This window comes from Heteronotia binoei, chromosome 4 (genome assembly GCF_032191835.1).
Source record: "Heteronotia binoei isolate CCM8104 ecotype False Entrance Well chromosome 4, APGP_CSIRO_Hbin_v1, whole genome shotgun sequence".
In the NCBI taxonomy this organism is placed as follows: domain Eukaryota; kingdom Metazoa; phylum Chordata; class Lepidosauria; order Squamata; family Gekkonidae; genus Heteronotia; species Heteronotia binoei.
The window spans coordinates 106137099-106158385 of NC_083226.1; the positions used below are offsets into that span (position 1 = coordinate 106137099).

General features: G+C 39.2%; 1 protein-coding gene across 1 annotated transcript in view; it reads right to left on the reverse strand.

Moving 5' to 3' along the window:
• FER (FER tyrosine kinase) overlaps positions 1-21287 on the reverse strand; it is a 295373-nt gene that overhangs the window by 237898 nt on the left and 36188 nt on the right. Inside the window, exons 6-10 of the mRNA XM_060235624.1 lie at positions 17762-17945; positions 15122-15259; positions 13993-14112; positions 7886-8008; positions 6811-7000 (exon numbers count right to left, since the gene is read on the reverse strand). Of these exons, the coding sequence (XP_060091607.1) occupies positions 6811-7000; positions 7886-8008; positions 13993-14112; positions 15122-15259; positions 17762-17945 (755 nt within the window). The remainder of the gene's footprint in view (positions 1-6810; positions 7001-7885; positions 8009-13992; positions 14113-15121; positions 15260-17761; positions 17946-21287) is intronic.

Below are 21287 nucleotides of genomic sequence, written 5' to 3' on the forward strand. Positions count from 1 at the left end.
CAATTCTAGTCAAACAGCATCTATATTATCTAGGACTCCCTTCTCGTCTTTCCAGTAGAACAAAGTCTGAGGCCAACGGCACCTTCAAGACCATCAACGTTTCATTCTGGGCATAAACTTTCATGGGCATATAGTCGCGTGCAGTCAGTAAAAACAGACATAAATCTGGCATTAGAAATCACAATAATTGGGAGAACATTTCAACCTGTTAGTGCTATTTCTGCCCTGAAAGTGAATTTTTTTTTTTCAACAAAAAAACTTCCCTGTTACAGATACAAACATCCTTCATTGTGTGGGCTCATCTTTTTCAATGCACATTAGATTTAAAGACTGAGATTTCTTGAAATCTAATATATTTGGGGAGGGGAATAAGAGCCCATAAGGCTCACGGAGCTAATTGAAGTTAACACTATATTTTAAATTGACATCTGGGAAACTCAAACAATTTCTCATCAACCTATCATAAAAAAAAGGAATCCCATTGTATTTTTTAAAACTGTAATCCCAAATAACTTTTTGTCCCATTTAGAGTGTAACAAGACATTGTTAACACATGATGACATATCACACTGAAGGATGAATAAGTGGAGAAGTCCTATCGTCTCTATGTATATTACTAATCAACATTGGTTAAAGCTGGCATCTTGGTTAGTTGTTGAATATTTTAACATTTGACTTTAACACAACTAATATGACTAGATGTATCAGAAAAGGAAGGTGTCAGAGTGAAACCCCTGAACTTTGAGTTGTTAAAAGTGGGGAACTGGGTTTTTGTGGAAAATGTTCTTGCAGGTTTTCCCATTCAAATTTAAATATATCCTGGGAACAGAAGGTAAATATACATGTACAAGCCTGGACTACATACAAGCTCTGGAGTTTACTCATGCTTCATATCCCACATTTAGCCTATCTCACATGACTAATTTGCAGCACTACAGCCCTGACAGTTATAGATACACAGATTATATTTACACATATGTGGTCAAATTTTTCTCATTGAAAATATTTTAAGAAGTTTCACACACACTAGGCACATTGTAAGTGATATTGGAGGCTGTGAAATGCCACCACAAATAGGATTGCGTCGCACTTTTTCCATTAGGGATAAATTGGTAAAATCTAGAGAATACCAATCGGTCAAGCATATTCTTAAAGGGCACTTTGCTTGTAAAAGGTATGCAATTTGTCATTTATCTATGAATGCCAAAGAGTATTATTTTGCTGAAAAGACTAGACCATTTGGTCTAAATCATTACTCTACGTGTGTTACCGCTGTGTTGTGTATTTGATCATCTGTGGGTGTGGCCTACGGTATGTTGGCAGCACTACTCGAGCCCTTAGAGTACGTATTCTGGAACACAGGAACAGACTTAGGAACCATGTGATTGAAGTTACTATGGTCAGCCATTTTAAGCAAATGAATCATGACTGTGAAGATTTTTGTGTTTTCACCTTATACAAATATGAACAAACAGAAATGAAGACGTGCAAAAGATTCTGCTGCGAAAAGAGGCATACTGGATACACCAGTTGAATTGCATTTCTCCATATGGACTGAATATGACCAATGATTTGACATGTTTTTTATGAATGGTCTTCTTTATAATATTATGAGTGCTGTGCATAATTTGCCTGTGTGTTAACAGAATTTTGTATAAATTATGGGAGTTGACATTCTTTGTATGAAATATTTTGTATGTTGTATCTGCTGTGATAGAGTTTGTGGTGTTTGTGTCTTTTAGCATGTTGCATTAGAAATATGTTACTTTACCTTTAAGAGGTTTATGTAATGGCAGCTGTAAATGAGATGTTTGCCTTTTTAAACATGTTAGTTGCACCATTAGGGTGCACAAGAAGCCACATACTGAGCTGTAGCCGAGGTGAAATTGATGCTGGAGACGCTCTGTGTCCCTCTTTTTTGAAAATTGTGTAAAAAATCCATATCATTGAATCAATATGTAAGTATGATATATTTTTTCACTGGAAGAGGGTTGGTGGTATCTGAATGTCCTTCTGATATTTTTGTATAATATTTTCTTTTGTTAGTGGTCCCAGGTCTGATGAAGACTGGAAAGAAACAAGTACTTAATCGATTGGCTTGTCACCACACTGCTTTGGGACTTGAATAAACGTTTTGGACATTTGGACTGATTTCTATATACTTCTTAGTAAACTGGTCACTAGCTTGCATTTTTTGTTGCGTATTCCCCAGCTGAGAGCAAGGGATCCCAACTACCTGGCAGGAGGATATCCCTCCACCAAATCTGACTTGCTGACATCACATGCAAGTGATGTCATCACATTGGTGACACTCTGGTTTTTGGGCAAAACTCTGTAGTTTGAGGTGATTTTACCATAGCGTTTAGACCCAGAAAGCAGAGCATCACCAATGTCCCTCCCCTGTCAAAGCAATCAACCCTGCTTCTTTCATCCCACACTTCCAACATTCTTTTTATTAAAGCATGGGTGTCAAACATGCGGCCCAAATGCCAGATCAGGCCCATGAAAAGCTCTTATCAGGCCCACAAGCAACTCACTGTCATCTGCTTCCTTCTCTCTCTCTTGCTTCCTTCTGCATCACATCTTGCTTTGCTTAATCGCACGAGAGCTACAGAGCAAAGCCTCTATTTTCTCCATTGACTGAGAACACATGAAGCAATATACATACAAAAGCTCACAATATCCAACCATTTAATTTTTTCTCCTGGTTCTTAAGCTCAAAGCATTGACCATGAGATTTCTGTAATGAATGTCAATAAATCAAAAGTTGGTTTGCAACTTGCACACACCTGAACACCTAAGCAACATATTCAAGATTGCTACAGCACAGACATTAAGCGCTTTCACACATGCTAAATAAAATGCAGTTACACTTCTGTGGCCATTTGCAAGTGGATTTTGCCATTCCACACAATAAAATCAAATTGCAAACTGCATTGAAAGTGGATTGGAAGTGTGTTATTTAGTGTGTGTGAAAGCACCCATCGTCTCCAGATTTTGATGCAGCAAGTCAGAACAAGAGGTGTCAGTTATCAGAGATTGTTAAATAACAAAATATTGCAAGAGTGCTAATCTTATAAGCATATTTTAAGTTTTTAAAAGAACTTTGTGCTTGTCTGTGTCCTTTATATCTCCACTACCTGACATTACATTTTATGACACACAAGGTCTTATTTACGTCAGATCCGGCCATCATAATACATGAGTTTGACACCCCTGAAAGGGTTAGCACTTGGGACTGAGAAGTTATTGAATAAAACAATTTGGCACAATCATCACAATGCTAGTAATTTTCCTGAACCAGTAAATTTTGTAGCTTTAATCACCTGTATCAATCTTTTTTGGTTTTACTCCACAGTTTTACATAATATCAGAGAGGTTTGCCACAGATAAAATTAGCCAAGTACTAAGTTTCTTATTGGGTTTGTAGCCCATGATACAAAATAGAAAAGCAATTTCTTCTCTTGTGATCACAGCCAAGGTTGAAGCTAAGCTAACCCTTCTGTTTTTGATTAATTCTGTATCCAAATACATTGTTTTTAAATTAATTATATATCCAAAAGCTTTGTTTAGCATACTCTTCTTTTGCATATAAAAAACAATAACTGTCATGCTAACAAGAGTCTAAAACCCAACTGAAGACCAGCGATCCCTGGCCAGGAGCAAACCAACAGGGAATGATAGTGGCAGGCACCTTCTGTGCATTGTAACCTTGCATCTAATCATGGATATGCTGGCTCTGAACAAGTTTACATTTCTTTGCTATCAGAGCTAATGCTCACTAATATTCTGACTGCTAAGGTTTGGACTAATTGACAGAGAAGCCACTTAACAAGCGTCAAACTGAGCACATTTGTGTTATACAGGACATGCACCCTGACCTTATTTTCAGCCATTTCCAATATATTTTACACTGTTAGTTACTCTGGAGTTTAAGGAGTCACTGGAGGCAGGAATAGAATTAGGATTAGATGACGCATTTTCCCTTCAAACCTAATTAATCCTCCTGCCTGACCTCTTAATTTTAAATCAGACATTTTAAAAAACTTACAGAGGCCCTGTTCACACAGCGTGTTTAGTCCATGTTAAACTGACCTAGTTCTGTTCCGAATATCTTTGTTCCGGATATTATCGATCAGACTGCCATACTGCCAATTCAAATAACTCTGCGGTGAAACAGTCTTCTGCCATCCACATGACAGCACCATGCAGTTCTTTTTTTTTTTGTTTCCCCCACGATTGTGCACATAAGCACATAATGTACATGTGCACATATGCAAATGGATCAGAAAATATTATGCGGTTATGTGCACTAAGTGGTAAAAAAAATGGTGACCATAAACCGGATGTCTGAAGTTCCTTTTGCTCTGGGACAGCTTTCAGACATCCGGAAGTTGGTCGAGAACCATCCAGATGGAGAAAACTATTTTATTTATTTGATTTGATTTATATTCCGCCCTCTCCACCGAAGCAGGCTCAGGGTGGCTCACAGCATAAAATCCCGACAGATAATTAAATTAATAAATATTAAAATTACATATTCAACATAAAACACAATATTCAATAGTTAAAACAGTTAAGAACAAGATATTAGTTTGGTGCTATTTCAGTGGCGACAGCATTTCTTCCACTTCCCTGAATACAGACGTGTCAATTAAATGCCAGCCGGAAGAGGATAGTCTTCTTCTACACTGTTAGTTACTCTGGAGTTTAAGGAAGAAGAAGAGGACCAACTACGAGATGAAACTGGACAACTCTGTTGTCTGCCCCTAGCCCAAAAGAAGCCAGGCTGTGTGTGACGAGATCCAGGGCTTTTTCGGTGGCAGCACCAGAACTTTGGAACACCCTTCCAGAAGCCATAAGGGCCCTGCAGGATTTGTCTGCGTTCCGCAGAGCCTGTAAGACCGAACTGTTTAAACAGGCCTTTGCTGTTTGACTGAAAAAGGGCTGCCACTCGATATCTTATAGAATGCTGGCGATCACAGTCAAAAATTCAATACCGCCTATACTGTACTGAAACAGCGCTATAGAATGGTTTTAAAATTGATATAAGTAAATTATGGTTTTATATGTTTTATTGGATTGATTGTATTTTATGATGTTGTAAGCCGCCCTGAGTCCGCTTGCGGAGAGGGCGGGATATAAATTGAAAGTAATAAATATCATTAGGGTTTGTAGAATCTTTCAGGATCAAGTGCCGTGTTCTACTGGAGAAAGTTTTCCTTCCAGACGTTTCGTTCTCAGCTGCGGAGAACATCCTCAGTGGCGTTGCAGCCGGAGCAGGCGCTCAGACCTTCTTGGCTGCTGCGCATTGAGTGGGGCCAGGGCTGCTGGAGAGCTGCTATTTCTAGGCTGGAGGGTGTGTGATGAAAGGGCAATTGGTTTGTGGATGTGCCCATTGTTTGGTGGGGCTTCCTGGAAGGGTAGTGATAAGGAAACTGGCTGTTGAATGTGACCATTGTTCCGTGTTAATTGCTGGGAGGGTTGGAAGGGGTTTGAAGATAAGGAAGATGGTTGTTGACTGTGCTGATTGTTTTGTGGAATTTGCTGGTTGTTCTGAGACTTTCTGCAATTTATAGTCTGTAGGGTAGAAAGTCTCAGAACAACCAGCAAATTCCACAGAATCAGCACAGTCAACAACCATCTTCCTTATCTTCAAACCCCTTCCAAACCTCCCAGCAATTAACACGGAACAATGGTCACATTCAACAGCCAGTTTCCTTATCACTACCCTTCCAGGAAGCCCCACCAAACAATGGGCACATCCACAAACCAATTGCCCTTTCATCACACACCCTCCAGCGTAGAAATAGCAGCTCTCCAGCAGCCCTGGCCCCACTCAATGCGCAGCAGCCAAGAAGGTCTGAGCGCCTGCTCCGGCTGCAACGCCACTGAGGATGTTCTCCGCAGCTGAGAACGAAACGTCTGGAAGGAAAACTTTCTCCAGTAGAACACGGCACTTGATCCCGAAAGATTCTACAAACCCTAATGATGTTACCAGCCGTGAAAACCTGAAATCTTTAATAAATAAATAAATAACTCAAAAAATACCGCAAAGGAGCAGGTAACAAAAGAATCCAGTTTGGAGAAGGATTGGGGGGGGGGGGGCGGACTACAAAGATTAACTACCGGGAGGCAGATGCTGCTGTCTGATCAGCCACTTTTAATATGGTAGGAAACAGCAGTGACAACTGATTAAACTGCGTCTGAACAGGCCCATTATGTAGCTGAGGTAGGACTTGGAAAACAGGATTAGGGTATGGGAGATTACAGTCCACATTTCACTAATGTCTATCTCCCCTTCACTCAGTTCAAATTTGCACCCCTCCCAGATACTATAAACTTGTGTGAGCTTAATCAGGCTCATTTCTTCTACTTCTCTGTCCCCATCTGCTTTTCTTTTTCCCCTCCTCCTAACTGGCACTCAACTACCCTCAACATTCCATGATTACTAACAGGCAAAGAATGTACTCAGGCCTTATCAAGTCAAGCATGGAGGGATGTTATTTTAACTCAAAAGCTAGTATGTTTCATTGCTCCTGTGAAGACCCGTACAATGTCTGTGGGTAGCCTCATTTAAGCATCTTGCAGATAAAAGACTGGACCACAAAGTCTGTGATTAGGAGGGCATGACAGAATAATCTACTGTTCATTGTTTTTAATCAGTTTTCAAACAACTTATAAGACAGGATAATATTCAGCAAAGGAATAAAACACCATTGAGTGTGTCTCCAACTGTAATACGGGTTAATCACGAATCCTTGAAAATGGTACAACATTATGTCACAGAATAATAAACATAGGATTTACCATAGAAGTTACTGATCTGGCATCTTCCTCATAATTTACAACAGGTGGGGGCTCTTTCCCATCATTTTCTTGAACTTTTTGTTCTAGAAGTTCTTTCTGGGCAGCAAACTTGACTTCGGTGCATCTCAATTGCTGAACAGTTTGCTTCAGTTCTTCCAGTGCCTGCTTCTGACTGAGGAGAAGCACAACACTAAAAAGAAGAGGACAAAATTAGCTTTGAAAAGAACTGGGCAGCATTTCTGTCAAAACTATGCAGAATAATACATGTTTAATGTATTTCTCTCACAAATGCCTGCAACAGGATACCTAAAAAAATTGTTAACACAAATTTGAACTGCGTAGAATAATCCTCACAAAAAATTGGTGGTTTTATGTTTTTCTCAGCAGGTTTGAATATCAGACACACATTCTAACCAATTCTACCTGAGGGATACTTGTCAAAAATAAACTACAAACAGCAAATTTGTTGCAAGGTGGGGGGTGGTTAGATTCCTTGAGAAAGGAACAGGAATCTAAGAATACTAGGGAAAGGTGAATGGGAAAGGGGAGGAGTTCTGAAATGGGGCACAAGAGAGACCAAAAAGAAGAAGAAAAAGAGTGATGTAAGTGTCAGTATACAGGCAGGTTCCTGGCACAGGACTAGTTTCACACTTTGTGAAAGGAAAGCTACTAAAACACCCAAGGAAAGCAGTTGCTCAGATTCCCTTTAATGGGTATAAAGCAGATCTGACTGCAAGCACACAGAGGTTTTACTTTTAATGTCCCACTTGGGAAGGGAGGACAGAGACATCAGAAAATTTTGGTTCTATATCCTGTGGTCTGCCCACCTGCACCTCTTAATTCTAGTATATCCATCCAACATGGGCCACTATTATTTTCTATCAATCATTACAAATACACAAAGGTTAAACCTATTTTGGTTCTCATCAAATAAGAGTCTGAGAATTTCAAGAAGCATAAGAAGTTAAAGTGCACTATTTTGGCACACATATAAATTACTCTAAAAGATTTCACATACTAAACCCAATCATGATATATTATAATTTCAAGATTTTAACATCTTTCTAGTACTCACTCCGATTTCCTTTCACAGATTTTTGAAGATTCTTCAATCTTTTTTTCTAGTTCCAACATAAGCTCTTCCTTGTTTAGAAGCATCTGTTGCGTCTGAATCAGTTCTTCTACTACAGTTTTCAACCTATGGTTTCAATTAAAAAAACTATATATGCTCTGATCACAAATATGCTTTGATAATATTTAGCATCTGCTTCTTTCCATTCCTCTGAATAGAGTCTAAGTTGGAAGAAATAGCAATGCATAATATAAAACCATTTCCAATTTTGTCTATTCCTACTTAGCTATTTATATTCTAGGCTGTTAAAAATTTCAAGTCACTTTTAAACAATTCTGATAGTAAAAGCTGCTATATTCCCAGAAAATATTAGTATGGTAATACTGAAAGAGAAATTAAAATTGAGCTCTGTAGTGAATGTCATCATGAGGTATGGAATTGGGTGCCACCAATATAATGACAACACCCAGCTCTATGTCCTGCTTGTGCCTGGATGCCATGGTGGAAGAGCTGCCTGAAGTTCAAGCCATCAAAAATGGAGGTCATGTGGCTGAGGAAGGTCAGGACACAGGATAGGCCTTTACTACCAACGCTTGACACAGTCCAACTCACTGCAGAGGGTGCTGTAAAGAGCTTAACTCTTCCCTTCCTCTGGACAAACATGTTTCCATGGTAGCAAAGACTGCATTCTACCATCTGCCCCAAGACACTAATTTGACCCCTATTTGTCCCAGTTGGACCTTGCCTCAGTGATCCATGCAACAGTCACCTCCAGATTGGACTACTGTAATGCATTCTACATACAGCTACCATTGAAGCCTGCAGGCAGTCCAGAATGCAGCTACCAGGCTGTTGACCAGATCTCCATGGTCAGTTCATGTTACCCATATCTTGTGACAGCTGCACTGGCTCCCAATTAGTTTCCAGCACCAATTCAAGGGGTTGGTTTTAACCTACAAAATCCTTAATGGTGAGGGGCCTTCATACCGGTTGGACTGCCTCTCCTGGTTAAAAAAAAACAAACATGTCTCCTCCAGTCAGCATCCCAGCTTCTTGCAGGTGCCTGGCCCCCAGACTGCCCATTTATCTTCCACCATGGCCTTGACAGTTGTTGCTCTTGCCCTTTGGAACCAGCTTCCTGATGAGGCCCATGTTCTGCAGGATCTTCTTGTGTTCCATAGGATCTGTAAGGCTGTTCTGTTTCATCAGGCCACGGGCTAAATTCTGCAGAACTGCCTCCTCCTGCCTGTTATCTGGTAATTGTTGATTGGATTCTTTTCAGGAATCTGCTTTTATACTATTGATGTTTTATGAATTTTACTGTAATGGTATTTTTAGTCGATGCTATTTGAATCTCCCAGTGTATTCTATGGTAACTTATTGTTGAATATTTTATTGTAAACTGTTCTGTGACTACACAGAAGAGAATACTGTAAAAAATGTGGTAAAATAAACAAAAATTGTTCTGATTTGGAAATACTATTCTTAATATAGCTCACATTTTTCATTCACAACAATATATTAAGACGTCATGTTGAACAAGATATATAAGCACTCTCCTTTTAACACAGGGAATGCTCTGACACTACTCAAGACTTCTTGGCTTTCTTAAATTTATTCAAATACAGGTAAATTAGTCTATAGCTGCTTGGGCAGTTAAATTGCTACAAAATAAAACAACATTATTTAGGAACAGAATTTTTTCCAGCTGAAATAATAAATCCAATATTACTCAATATTAAAAAGTACTACCTGTCTGAGATATTCAATCACCAGCAAATATTTATAGATTAACCTCAATCTGATAAATCTAAACTACAGTCCGAGAATAAGTAGCTTGCACAATTTAATGTCTAAGAGAAAAGAAACAGCATAAAGGTTCATTGTACTGAGATGAGATTTATCACATTTGAACAATCTAAACATATACACGTCATCATCCATTACTTTAAAAACCTGAACAAACTTTCCATCCTGAGCCAAGTTGAACACAACAGATTACTTTACTGTATTTATCCTATTACTGAATTCTATCTCCCTCTATTTCTACCATTCATCACAGATATCCATCAACAACATATAACTTTTCTGGTAAACAAAACATAGTATCAGTACCAGTCTTCAGACATTCCACTGGCTGCTCATCAATTACCAGACACAATCCAAGGTAATGCCTACCATATACAAAGCCGTTCATGAACTTGGTCTAGGGCTGCCAGGTCCAACTCAGGAAATACCTGGAAATTTTCAGGGTGAGGCTTAGCAAGGACGTGATGTCACTTCCAGGTCACATCCCTAAGCACACCTTTTCCTGTTATGTCAATTCCAGGTCACCCTTCCCACCAAAAAACCTGCCCCTTCCTGTGGGGTCACTTCCTCCTTTCAAAATTCATAATTGCTGCTGTAGCTGTCTAGCTCTACTCTCAGACTAGTGTGTTTATTGCACTTGTCTTGAAGGAAAGGTATAGTTTAAATGAGGGAGAAAGTGTACAGGCAGGGTCTGGGCCGGTTTTCGCACTTTCCATCTATACTACCATCATTGAGAGCTTGCAGGGCACTACTGATAATTGTCTGACAAAGCTTGTATGATTTAAGCACAGCTGGCAGAAAAATCTAGAAACATAGTTTCCTCATCTCCTAGATATGTTGGCAAAATCTTCTTCTGTTGTTTTTCAACCTATCATGAAATTATTGCAAGTTAGGCAGCAGGTATCGAATCTGCTAATAAACAAATATTAGTTCTCACTCTTACAAGGTCAGAATGTAAACATTTCATCTCAATATACTGAGACTTTAAAGCAGTTAAAGGTGTTGGAAAATCCTGGTGCATAAGCAGAAGACAATTCAGGTCATACATAAGGGGCTGCAATTTTTCTCCATAGGCTACCACACTGCCCCAGAGGATCTAATATTGCCACAAGACCAAGTTGTCTGGGTTTTAGATAGATTCTGGACAAAACCAATTGGACAATTAGCCAGTCCTTTCACTCTTACAGAACTCCAAAGATCTGAAGCAAATAAACAAGGAGAGATCACATTTTTCCAGCTGCAAAATGCTTCAACTAGTTATTCTTTACCAAGCCTGATATGTGGAACTATACAAAGGCTGGCATAACAGCTGAAAATCAGGAACTCATGATTGTTTTATGATCTATCCATTGTATAACAGAACACAAGTCTGCACACAACTTTCCCTATGAAGAAAGGTTAAAATGCTTGAAGCTCTTTAGCTTGGAGAAATGTCGACTGCGGGGTGACATGATAGAGGTTTACAAGATAATGCATGGGATGGAGAAAGTAGAGAAAGAAGTATTTTTCTCCCTTTATCATAATACAAGAACTTGTGGGCATTCAATAAAATTGCTGCGCAGTAGGGTTAGAACGGATAAAAGGAGGTACTTCTTCACCCAAAGGGTGATTAACATGTGGAATTCACTGACACAGGAGGAGGTGGTGGCGGCTACAAGCACAAACAGCTTCAAGAGGGATTTGGATAAAAATATGGAGCAGAGGTCCATCAGTGGCTATTAGCCACAGCATATTATTGGAACTGTCTGGGGCAGTGATGCTCTGTATTCTTGGTGCTTGGGGGGGACAAAGTGGAAGGGCTTCTAGCCCCACTTGTGAACCTCCTTTTTTTGCCACTGTGTGACACAGAGTGTTGGACTGGATGGGCCATTGACCTGATCCAGCATGACTTCTCTTATGTTCTTAATTTAGTGCTTGGGATTAACATTTTAAAAAGCATAAAAAGGAACTACGTTTCCAGGATTTACAAAGTAATATCAGCTAAGAAGCAGAGATTCCCATGGTCATTCATGACCAAATTTGGTCATGCAGGAAATTTCCCCCAGAGTATCCAAAACAGCTGTACCAGTAAGCCTTATGAAAACAGGAAGAAGGCATATGGGCAACAGTGACGATGTAATAAAATAATTGGCCCACAGAAAGAGCTTTTCTTCCAAGAGACATGTCAGTTGGACTAATGATCCTGACCTCTTAGACCAAGTTAAACACACTTAACTCCATTTCTACTACAATCTGAATATGAAAACGGATCTACTTTGTAGCAGTGGGATTTTCAGCTTTAATAAAGTGATATATTTGGGGAACCACCACTCAAGTTAATAAAAAAAATTTAGCAACACTTCCCTTGTAATTAGGCCTATGTGGGGTTTTCCCTGCAAAACTGGAGATTCCATATCACTTGTTGATCATTGATAACGTGGAGAATTTGGAACGATAGTTTGTAATATGGCATGGTTAACTGCTCCTTAAAAAAATAACGTGAAACATTGCACTGGGTGTATGGAAGTACTTGGACGACTCAACAGAGACCTCTCTGAACTATGGCTAATGTAAGCAAATGTAAGCAAATGAATCTCAAAGACATAATGTAGGAGAAAAAGACTGAATCAACCTACAGAAAAGTAAAGAACAGAATAAAAAGGGCATTTAACTTGTCTTTATATGTAACCATGTAAACTCTCTTTTTCACAGATGTAACTGGGAATTGAAGAGGGAAAGGGAAGTCCTAATTATTTTAAACTTCTACTCAGAATATTTCTCCCCACTCTCAACTTTTTTTAAAACTAATACAGAAGTACTATTTTCTTTTACTGAGAGATACTGTTGGATTGTCATACTAAAACACACACACAATATTCAAGATGCTATCTTCTTTGTCCCAGTACATAACTCAGAAATCACTTCTCTTCTCTGTGCCAAGTTGTGATTTTTGTAAAAAAAATTGCTTCATCAAACACAGAGTAAGCAAATAATCTCATAAACTTTCAAACAGATTATAAAAGCATTGTTAGAATTATAATTATTTATAAATCCCCATTGGAAGGGAAAACAACTAAATGAAGCAGTTGAAGACAGACCAGCAACCATTCAGGAAACAGCAAAGTGAACAATTATTGACAAAATGTCGGCTAATGAATGCAGTATTGTTATGCTTTGCTACTTACAATGGATATCAAAAGGGTAATTTCCTTTACAATAAATTACTGAGTTGGAGAAAAGTATGAAAATGGCAGAAATGGCAAAATACATTAATCAGTGAATCAGTACCTGTTCTGGCAGAAACTTGCAATAATATTTCTTCTCCAAATCAAATATATACTAGTGATTTACAATATGACAGCCTAACACAACTAAGAACACTCATTCACACATTAATATGACATAACTAATCCTATAAGGGGAGTCCACATGACTAAGTCAAGAACTTTCAAAATTCATGTATTTTTTGTTCAAACACACCTAAGGTAAGTACCTCCCATTATCTATGAAGGCTTGAAAGGCTTTAAACGGTGCCTCATTTTTCTGTCATTATCAATTTCAGGCTAGGTTGCCAGGGGAGGGGGGAGAGGAAGAGCAATCAATACAGATGGCACAAACTGTTTAGTCTGAATGTCAACAGGGAGAATTTAATTCTTAACCTTAAAATGCATTACTGAAACTATACTTTTAAAATCACACTGCACAAGGAACCAGTCATATAGAATATTACATACAAAAAAAGGTAAAGGTGGTCCCCTGTGCAAGCACCAGTCGTTTTGAACTCTGGGGTGACATTGCTTTTACAACGTTTTCACAGCAGACTTTTTACGGGGTGGTTTGCCATTGCCTTCCCCAGTCATTTACACTTTCCGCCCAGCAAGCTTGGTACTCATTTTACCGACCTCAGAAGGATGGAAGGCTGAGTCAACCTCAAGTCGGCTACCTGAAAACCCAGCTTCAACCGGGGATCAAACTCAGGTCGTGAGCAGAGCTTAGGACTGCAGTACTGCAGCTTTAACACTCTGCGCCACAGGGCTCTTATGACATACAAAGACTGTATTTAATTGTCCATACTCTGTACCTTCACCATTTAAACATACCACTATTACATAGGGCAAAATTTAACAACCTTAATAGTTTAGTTTTGCTTGCTTTTTTAAAGTGTTATGACCACAGATTATACATCTGACTGCATTTGCACCCACTGAGAAAATGTGATCACAGAGTTTTCCAGTTCATTCCAGTTGCAGAATTTGGGCATATGTGTCTCAGAATGCACATTCACGTAGGGAGAAAGGAAAAAGACTATTAAAATTACTTACATGCCTTGCAAACTTTCAGCTGTCAAATTATTCCACATGATTTCATTAGCTTGAAGATTTTCATTTTCTTCTAATAAAGATGTATCAAACTCAATTTCTTGTAGTACAACATCTGGTGTCCTTTAGAAATGCAAAACAGCTAAGTATCAGAGATTACAAAGTCTCTCTTTTCTATGCAACATCATTTTTAAAAAGACTCTATAGCTAAGCTAAATAACATTACCTGATGCCGTTTTTTTTGACCATGCAACAAAAGACAGATATAAGATTCCATTTGAGTTGCTAGGATGATTCATTCGCTAGGTATTGCTAGGGCTGAGACACAAGCTACTTGCCAATAGGCTAAGCAGAAAGTTATTAGGAATTATGGCTGTAGAAGATAATGAGTCAGCACCCTTAATGTTGTCTGAATATACGACCATCTAGACTGGACAGCTATGGGCTGACAACACTTAGTTCTGATCCAGTCCCTTAAGATGAGCCAACAATTCTTGCAGCCATCGACTCATCATACTATACTCTCTGAGCTAACTAAAAGGCTTCTGCCATACCACTGCTCATATATCTATTTTCTACCCTTTTCATATTCCTCTTCTCTACCTTGTTCCAGTCAACAACCCTTCATTTCTCCCTACTTGCTTATGCACTAGCCTTTTACCAAAACTTTTCATTTAAACATAATACTATGATGAGCCAATGGCTGCCAGGAATGTTCCTCAGACCCTCCCCCACACATCTACAGCTTGCCTTACACAAGTCTTGTGTATTTGTAGAGAACTTCTAATCCTTACCAGCTACACAGCAGTAAAGCTTTTAAAAACATTTTATTAGCAAGTAAAATGACATCAATACACAAAAGAAATGTACAGGAAATAAAGTCACATTATCTGAATAGATGAAAAGGAAACGTATTTTACATCTTCAGCTACCCAAGCAGGTGTCTATATCTAAAGCAACTGTACAGGATGCTATGTGTGTTAATTGCCTCTTAGTAAAGATAGGCAGTTTTCACATACTATTGCCTTGCAGTTGTGCTACAAAAGGCCCTTGGACAAGCTATTTGCTATTCAATAGTGTTAATACTTAAAACAGATTACAGATTTAAGAAGGGAAGAACTATGAAGTTTACCTATGAGCCTCTACGAAGCCATTGTATTCCGAACCAGGGTCTATCTGTTCAACAGAAGTCTGGATCTCTTTATGTACATTCACTATTTCTTCTGTTACCAGACTGGTGATCTGACTATATTCATCAAGAATCCCTTTTCTAGGAAAAAGAGAAAATCATGTAAGCAAAATGTTCTCTCAATTTTCTGATTTTCAATTCTTTGTTGGGCATTTAAGGCTTTGCATTCAAAACTCTCAGTTACTCCCAGATGTTGTGTATGAGGAGGCTGTGAAGAAAAACATCTCTCTCATTTTCACCTGCATATCACTCCAAAGCAGGAAACAGAAGAGAGCAAAGTGAACAATTCAATAGCACAAGCCACTTTCCTCCCATTGCTCCCATTTTTTTGAACTGGGAATGAGAGATTTATGAGGAAAGTTTGTGACAAGCAAGCTGTTTCCTTTTTATGAGGAAAGTTTGTGACAAGCAAGCTGTTACAACTGTTCCTGGCAACAGTGATCCATGCAACGGTCACCTCGAGGTTAGACTACTGTAATGCCCTCTACATGGGGCTGCCCCTGTGCCGAACTGGGAAACTGCAGCTAGTGCAGAATGCAGCAGCCAGACTGTTAATGAGCCTCCCTCGGTGGGAACATGTGCGGCCTAGGCTGCGGGAACTGCACTGGCTACCAATTGTATACCGAGTTCGTTACAAGGTGCTGGTAATTACCTTTAAAGCCCTATATGGCCGAGGACCTGCCTACCTTAGGGACCGCCTCTCTCCATATGTTCCCCAGAGAGCACTGCAATCTAGTTCACAAAATCTTCTGGAAGTACCTGGGCCAAAGGAGGCCAAATTAAAAACAACTAGAGAACAGGCCTTCTCTATAAAGGCTCCCCAATGGTGGAACCAGCTGCCGGAAGAGGTGCGGGCCTTACGGGATCTTAATCAATTCCGTAGGGCGTGCAAAACCGCCATCTTCCAACTAGCCTGGCATAGTTGGTGTCTGGCATAAGCATCATGCCATCTTTAACACAACTGAGGTAGTACCACCACTAAATTATATTGTTTTAGACTGTTTTTAGATTATTTAATGTTTAACTGTGAATTGTATTTAATTGTATTATCCTGTTTTTATTGTTATAACATGGCTTATGCCATGTCCTGAAAGCTGCCCTGCCTCGGCGGGGAGGTAGGGGTATAAATAAAAAATTTATTATTTATTATTTTTATTTTTTTCCTTCTCTCATTTTTGAACTACAAATGAAGGGTAAAGGTAAAGTGAAATCACAATACCAACTGCCTTATCTCTCCTCCTCCTGTTTCAGCTGTACTGAAGAGGGAAAAGATGAACGAGCAACACCCTAACTCTACACATTCTCCTGGAAGTCATTTATCTAGTATAATCTATCCTGCTCATCAGAATCAGACTTTGATGAACTTGCTGGAAGTTCAGACTAAGCAGGGACTAGAGAAGTGCAAGCCAAAGAGTTCAGTTGTATGCCATATGCTACTTAAATGTAGGACTATCAAAGCACTTTTATCATGTGAATTTAATCTATATGAAGATAGATAGATAGATAGATAGATAGATAGATAGATAGATAGATAGATAGATAGATAGATAGATAGATAGATAGATAGATAGATACACACACACACACACACACACACACACATACATATATCTTCATGTAGATTAAAGTCACATGATAAAAATGCTTTGATAGCCCTTGCTATAGAGCCAGCATTTTGCAGGCTGATCAGAATCTATATAATCCTAAACTATTACACAGGGGATCTTTCCTTTTATTTTGGCCATCTAAACAAGTTTTATAAACCAAGAGAAGTGTTACTGTTACAAAGTGTTCCCTACAGAACTAAGCAAATCTAAAGCACTGAACAGATAAAGGCAGAAAGGCCCAGTTTTATGCAGACAGGAATAACAGTGTTCTCTGTTGCTGATATAAGAAAGAAGAAGCTTCTGTTTCAGAGAGAGAGGGAGAGGAAAGGATCAGCTGCTTCACAAATGGAAAAATGCAGGTTCCAACTTAATAATTTACTTCAAAGATTAAAAATGTCAGCTGCATTTATTTTAAGACATTAATATTTCAGGGAATACCTAATTTTAGAATGTCTGAACAAGGAGTTGTACTTCTCTAAAAATCCATAGTACCTTAACAGACTCATTATAGGATGAGGCTGCAAGAAAGACATAGACAACTACGATAATTTAAATGGCTAATGACAGCTTATGACCACTGTAAAATTGGTACTACTGGGCAAGAATAGCAGCATTATTGAAAGCTGCTTCTTGTTTGCAATGGGGTAAGATTCTAAAGTTCCTTTCTGCAGAAATAGTTCTTCTGCAGCAAGATTTCACCCTCCTGTTCACAGAAGGGTTCCTTCCATGAAAAGATTTATCACACAGCAGAAAACAAACAGAATTTAACGCAATGCAACTGATGAATTAAAGGAAATATGCATCCTTTCAAAGATGAACAGATGTGTTATTATAGGTTTTTGTCAGGGGGAGGGAGAACTTAAAGGGTTGAGATTTTGTGAATATTTCACTGCATTTGTTGTATATTGTTTTTTAAAGTTTAAATAAAAAAGAATTTTTTTAAAGATGAACAGTATAGGGTGGAAGTGAATCTTACAGTGCTTTAATCATTTCTTCTTGCATCTTCTGTAAGGAATCAAGGAACAGAGGAAGTGTAGCGTCATAATACTGATGTTGGTGCAATTGTGCTCCTTTTAGTGCCAACACATATTGATTGTGCAACATGTGGAGTTTCATAGTGGCTTTATCATAGCGATCTTTGGCTTTTTCAGTCTCTTTTCCTGAAGCAAAAGCAATAAAAATCCATAAGTTTACAGGCGGCCACCACAAGAATCTGTATTTAAGTATTTGCATTTCAGTGGGATAGGACAGTATGTGCTTAACACTCTTCTAGCGAATTCAATAGAAATAAATAGTGTTCTTATTTTATTCAAAACTGCATATTCAGCACAAATATGTCTTGACTGCTTGATATACATCAAAAGTCATTTCAGATCAAAAACTGGGTGACATTTGGACCTCAGAACTAGCTGCTTAATTCTTTGAATCATTGTATCACATATATTTACATATTTGTCATCTAATATGGGCATTTAAAAATAACCTAATGAGAATCCCTAACCAAGGCAAATTCTGCAGTCTCCCTCTAAAGCCAATGAAAATCTCCCTTTTCTTTATTCCTGCTCTGTGCCCAACCAGAAACCCACACATTTCCTTGAGAATTCAAGTCAGATTTGAATAATAGGATCTTTTAATATTTTCAAACAGATAGTGGCCATTGCTTCTTTGCACCAAGATGGACTCAAGCAATCTGTGATTTTTTTGTATGGAATACACACTGAACTAATTACTTTGCATATTGCATCCTGAATTACTATCCTAGGACTGTAGCAAACAACAAATTGTCATCCACCTTGTTGTCTACCAACAATATCTCTTTCCACTGTCTGTTTTTGTGTTTTTCTTTTGTTCAGCTGCTTGAGAAACAGTTCTGTGTCTGCATGGTTTTTTGTTTTCTTTTTTGCTAGCTGCAGCAACATCTTTGTTATCATTCCTCTTTGCACTTTTTGTTATCTAATCTGAAACACAGCTACCTTTAGGTTTGATCTTCAGTTGTACAGCTAAAATGGGAACTGTTCATATGTGAAGAGTTAAGCATTGCATTTCCTACTGTGCTAGAAGTGACTAAATAACTTTATCATGTACAACTTCAATACTCCTTAAAACATTATACTTCCAGTAACTGTTTTTACTTTGAAACATCATTCATAAAAGTCTCTTGCAAACTTAAAAGTAGTCCCCTGTGCAAGCACCAGTTGTTTCCGACTCTGGGGCGACGTTGCTTTCACGTTTTCATGGCAGACTTCTTATGGGGTGGTTTGTCATTGCCTTCCCCAGTCATCTACACTTTCCCCCCAGAAAGCTGGGTACTCATTTTACCGACCTCGGAAGGATAGAAGGCTGAGTCAACCAGGAGCTGGCTACCTGAACCCAGCTTCTGCCAGGATTGAACTCAGGTTGTGAGCAGGGAGCTCAGACTGCAGTACTGCAGCTTTACCACTCTGCACCACGGGGCTCTTTTGCAAACTTAACATACATAAAAATGACTCTCAGAGTTGGAAGGGGACCCCAGAGTCATCTAGTCCAACCCCTTCCACAATGCAGGAAACTCTCAAATACTTCTCCTACAGACACACCAGTTACACTTGCACCACACCCAGAAGATGGCAAAAAAAGCCCTGCAGGATCCCTGCATAGGACAGCCCTTCAAGTACTTGAAGATAGTGGTCATACCTCTCAATTGTCTCCTCTCTAGGCTAAACATACCCAGCTTCTTCAGCCTTTCCTTGTAGGATTTGGTCTGCAAACTTCCTCACCATCTTTGTTGCCCTCCTCTGGACATGTTCAGCTTGTCTATATCCTTCTTAAATTGTGGTGCCCAAAACTGAATAAATACTCTAAGTGAGGTCTAATCAGAGTAAAGTGATACCATCACTTCACATGATCTTGACACTATACTTCTGTTGATACAGCCCAAATTCACATTTTTAGCTATGGCATCACACTGCTGACTCATGTTCGGTGTATGGTCCATTAAGACCCCTAGATCCTTTTTGCAGATATTATTGCTAAGGCAGCTCTTCCCCATCCTATAAGGATGCATTGGATTTTTTTTCTACCTAAATGCAGAACTTTACATTTATCCCCCTTGAAATTCATTGCATTAGTTTTAGCCCAGTTTTCTAGCCATCAAGATCATCCTGTATCCTGACTCAATTTTTTACTGTATTTGCTACCCTTCCCAATTTAGTATCATCTGCAAATTTAACAAGCATTCCCGCTATTCCTTCATCCAAATCATTTATAAAGATGTTGAACAAAACAAGGACAGATCCTTAAGGCACTCCACTTGTCACTCCTCTCCAGGAGGATGAGTAATCATTAACAAGCACTTTTTGTGTATGATCTGTTAATCAGTTACAGATCCACTGGACAGTAACAGGATCTAAACCACTCCTATATTTAGACATCTACTTGTTCAGTATAAGGGAGAAACTTTAGTTTTATAATTGTTATATAACAAATTCACATTCCAAATACTTCTAAAAGGCTTCAATATTGGAGAAAAGAGAACTACAGTAGGAGTTTTACTACACAATCCCATATGGGTAAGGGGTCAAAACTTAACTATGCCACAAGACTCTATGGATTTGGCTTCAAAGCAGCTACAGTGGAGCAAAAGTAACCAGGCTGGAGTAGCAACATTATAGTCAGGATTATTTACTCCAGGGATATCAGCCATGTGGTCCACATGTGGTCCAAAACTACAGAGCTTTGCAAGACTTGTTCAATTGCACAGGAGCTACAGAGCAAAACCTCTATTTTTTCCATTGGCTGTGGCTCCTCCCTTGGGGAGGAAAGGGGGGAAGGCAGAGCTTTCTTTGCCAGGCTCTCTCAATTGCACAGCAGAGCTACTGAGCCAAGCCTCTCTTCCTTCTATTGGCTGAGGCTCCTCCCCCTCAGTCCCCTGGAGAAGGAGGGAAAGAGCCACAGCTTCCTTTGCCCACAGCTTCCAGTTTCCTGGATTCCTTGGGAGAAATACAAAGAAAGCACCTTTAAGATCAATGAGTGCTAACATTTTAAGCATGTGTTAAGTTATCAAAGATTTCAGGTTTTCACGGCTGGTAACATCATTAGGGTTTGTAGAATCTTTCGGGATCAAGTGCCGTGTTCTACTGGAGAAAGTTTTCCTTCCGGACGTTTCGTTCTCAGCTGCGGAGAACATCCTCAGTGGCGTTGCAGCCGGAGCAGGCGCTCAGACCTTCTTGGCTGCTGTGCATTGAGTGGGGCCAGGGCTGCTGGAGAGCTGCTATTTGTAGGCTGGAGGGGGTGTGATGAAAGGGCAATTGGTTTGTGGATGTGCCCATTGTTTGGTGGGGCTTCCTGGAAGGGTAGTGATAAGGAAACTGGCTGTTGAATGTGACCATTGTTCTGTGTTAATTGCTGGGAGGGTTGGAAGGGGTTTGAAGATAAGGAAGATGGGTGTTGACTGTGCTGATAGTTCTGTGGAATTTGCTGGTTGTTCTGAGACTTTCTGCAATTTATAATCTGTAGGGTGTTTT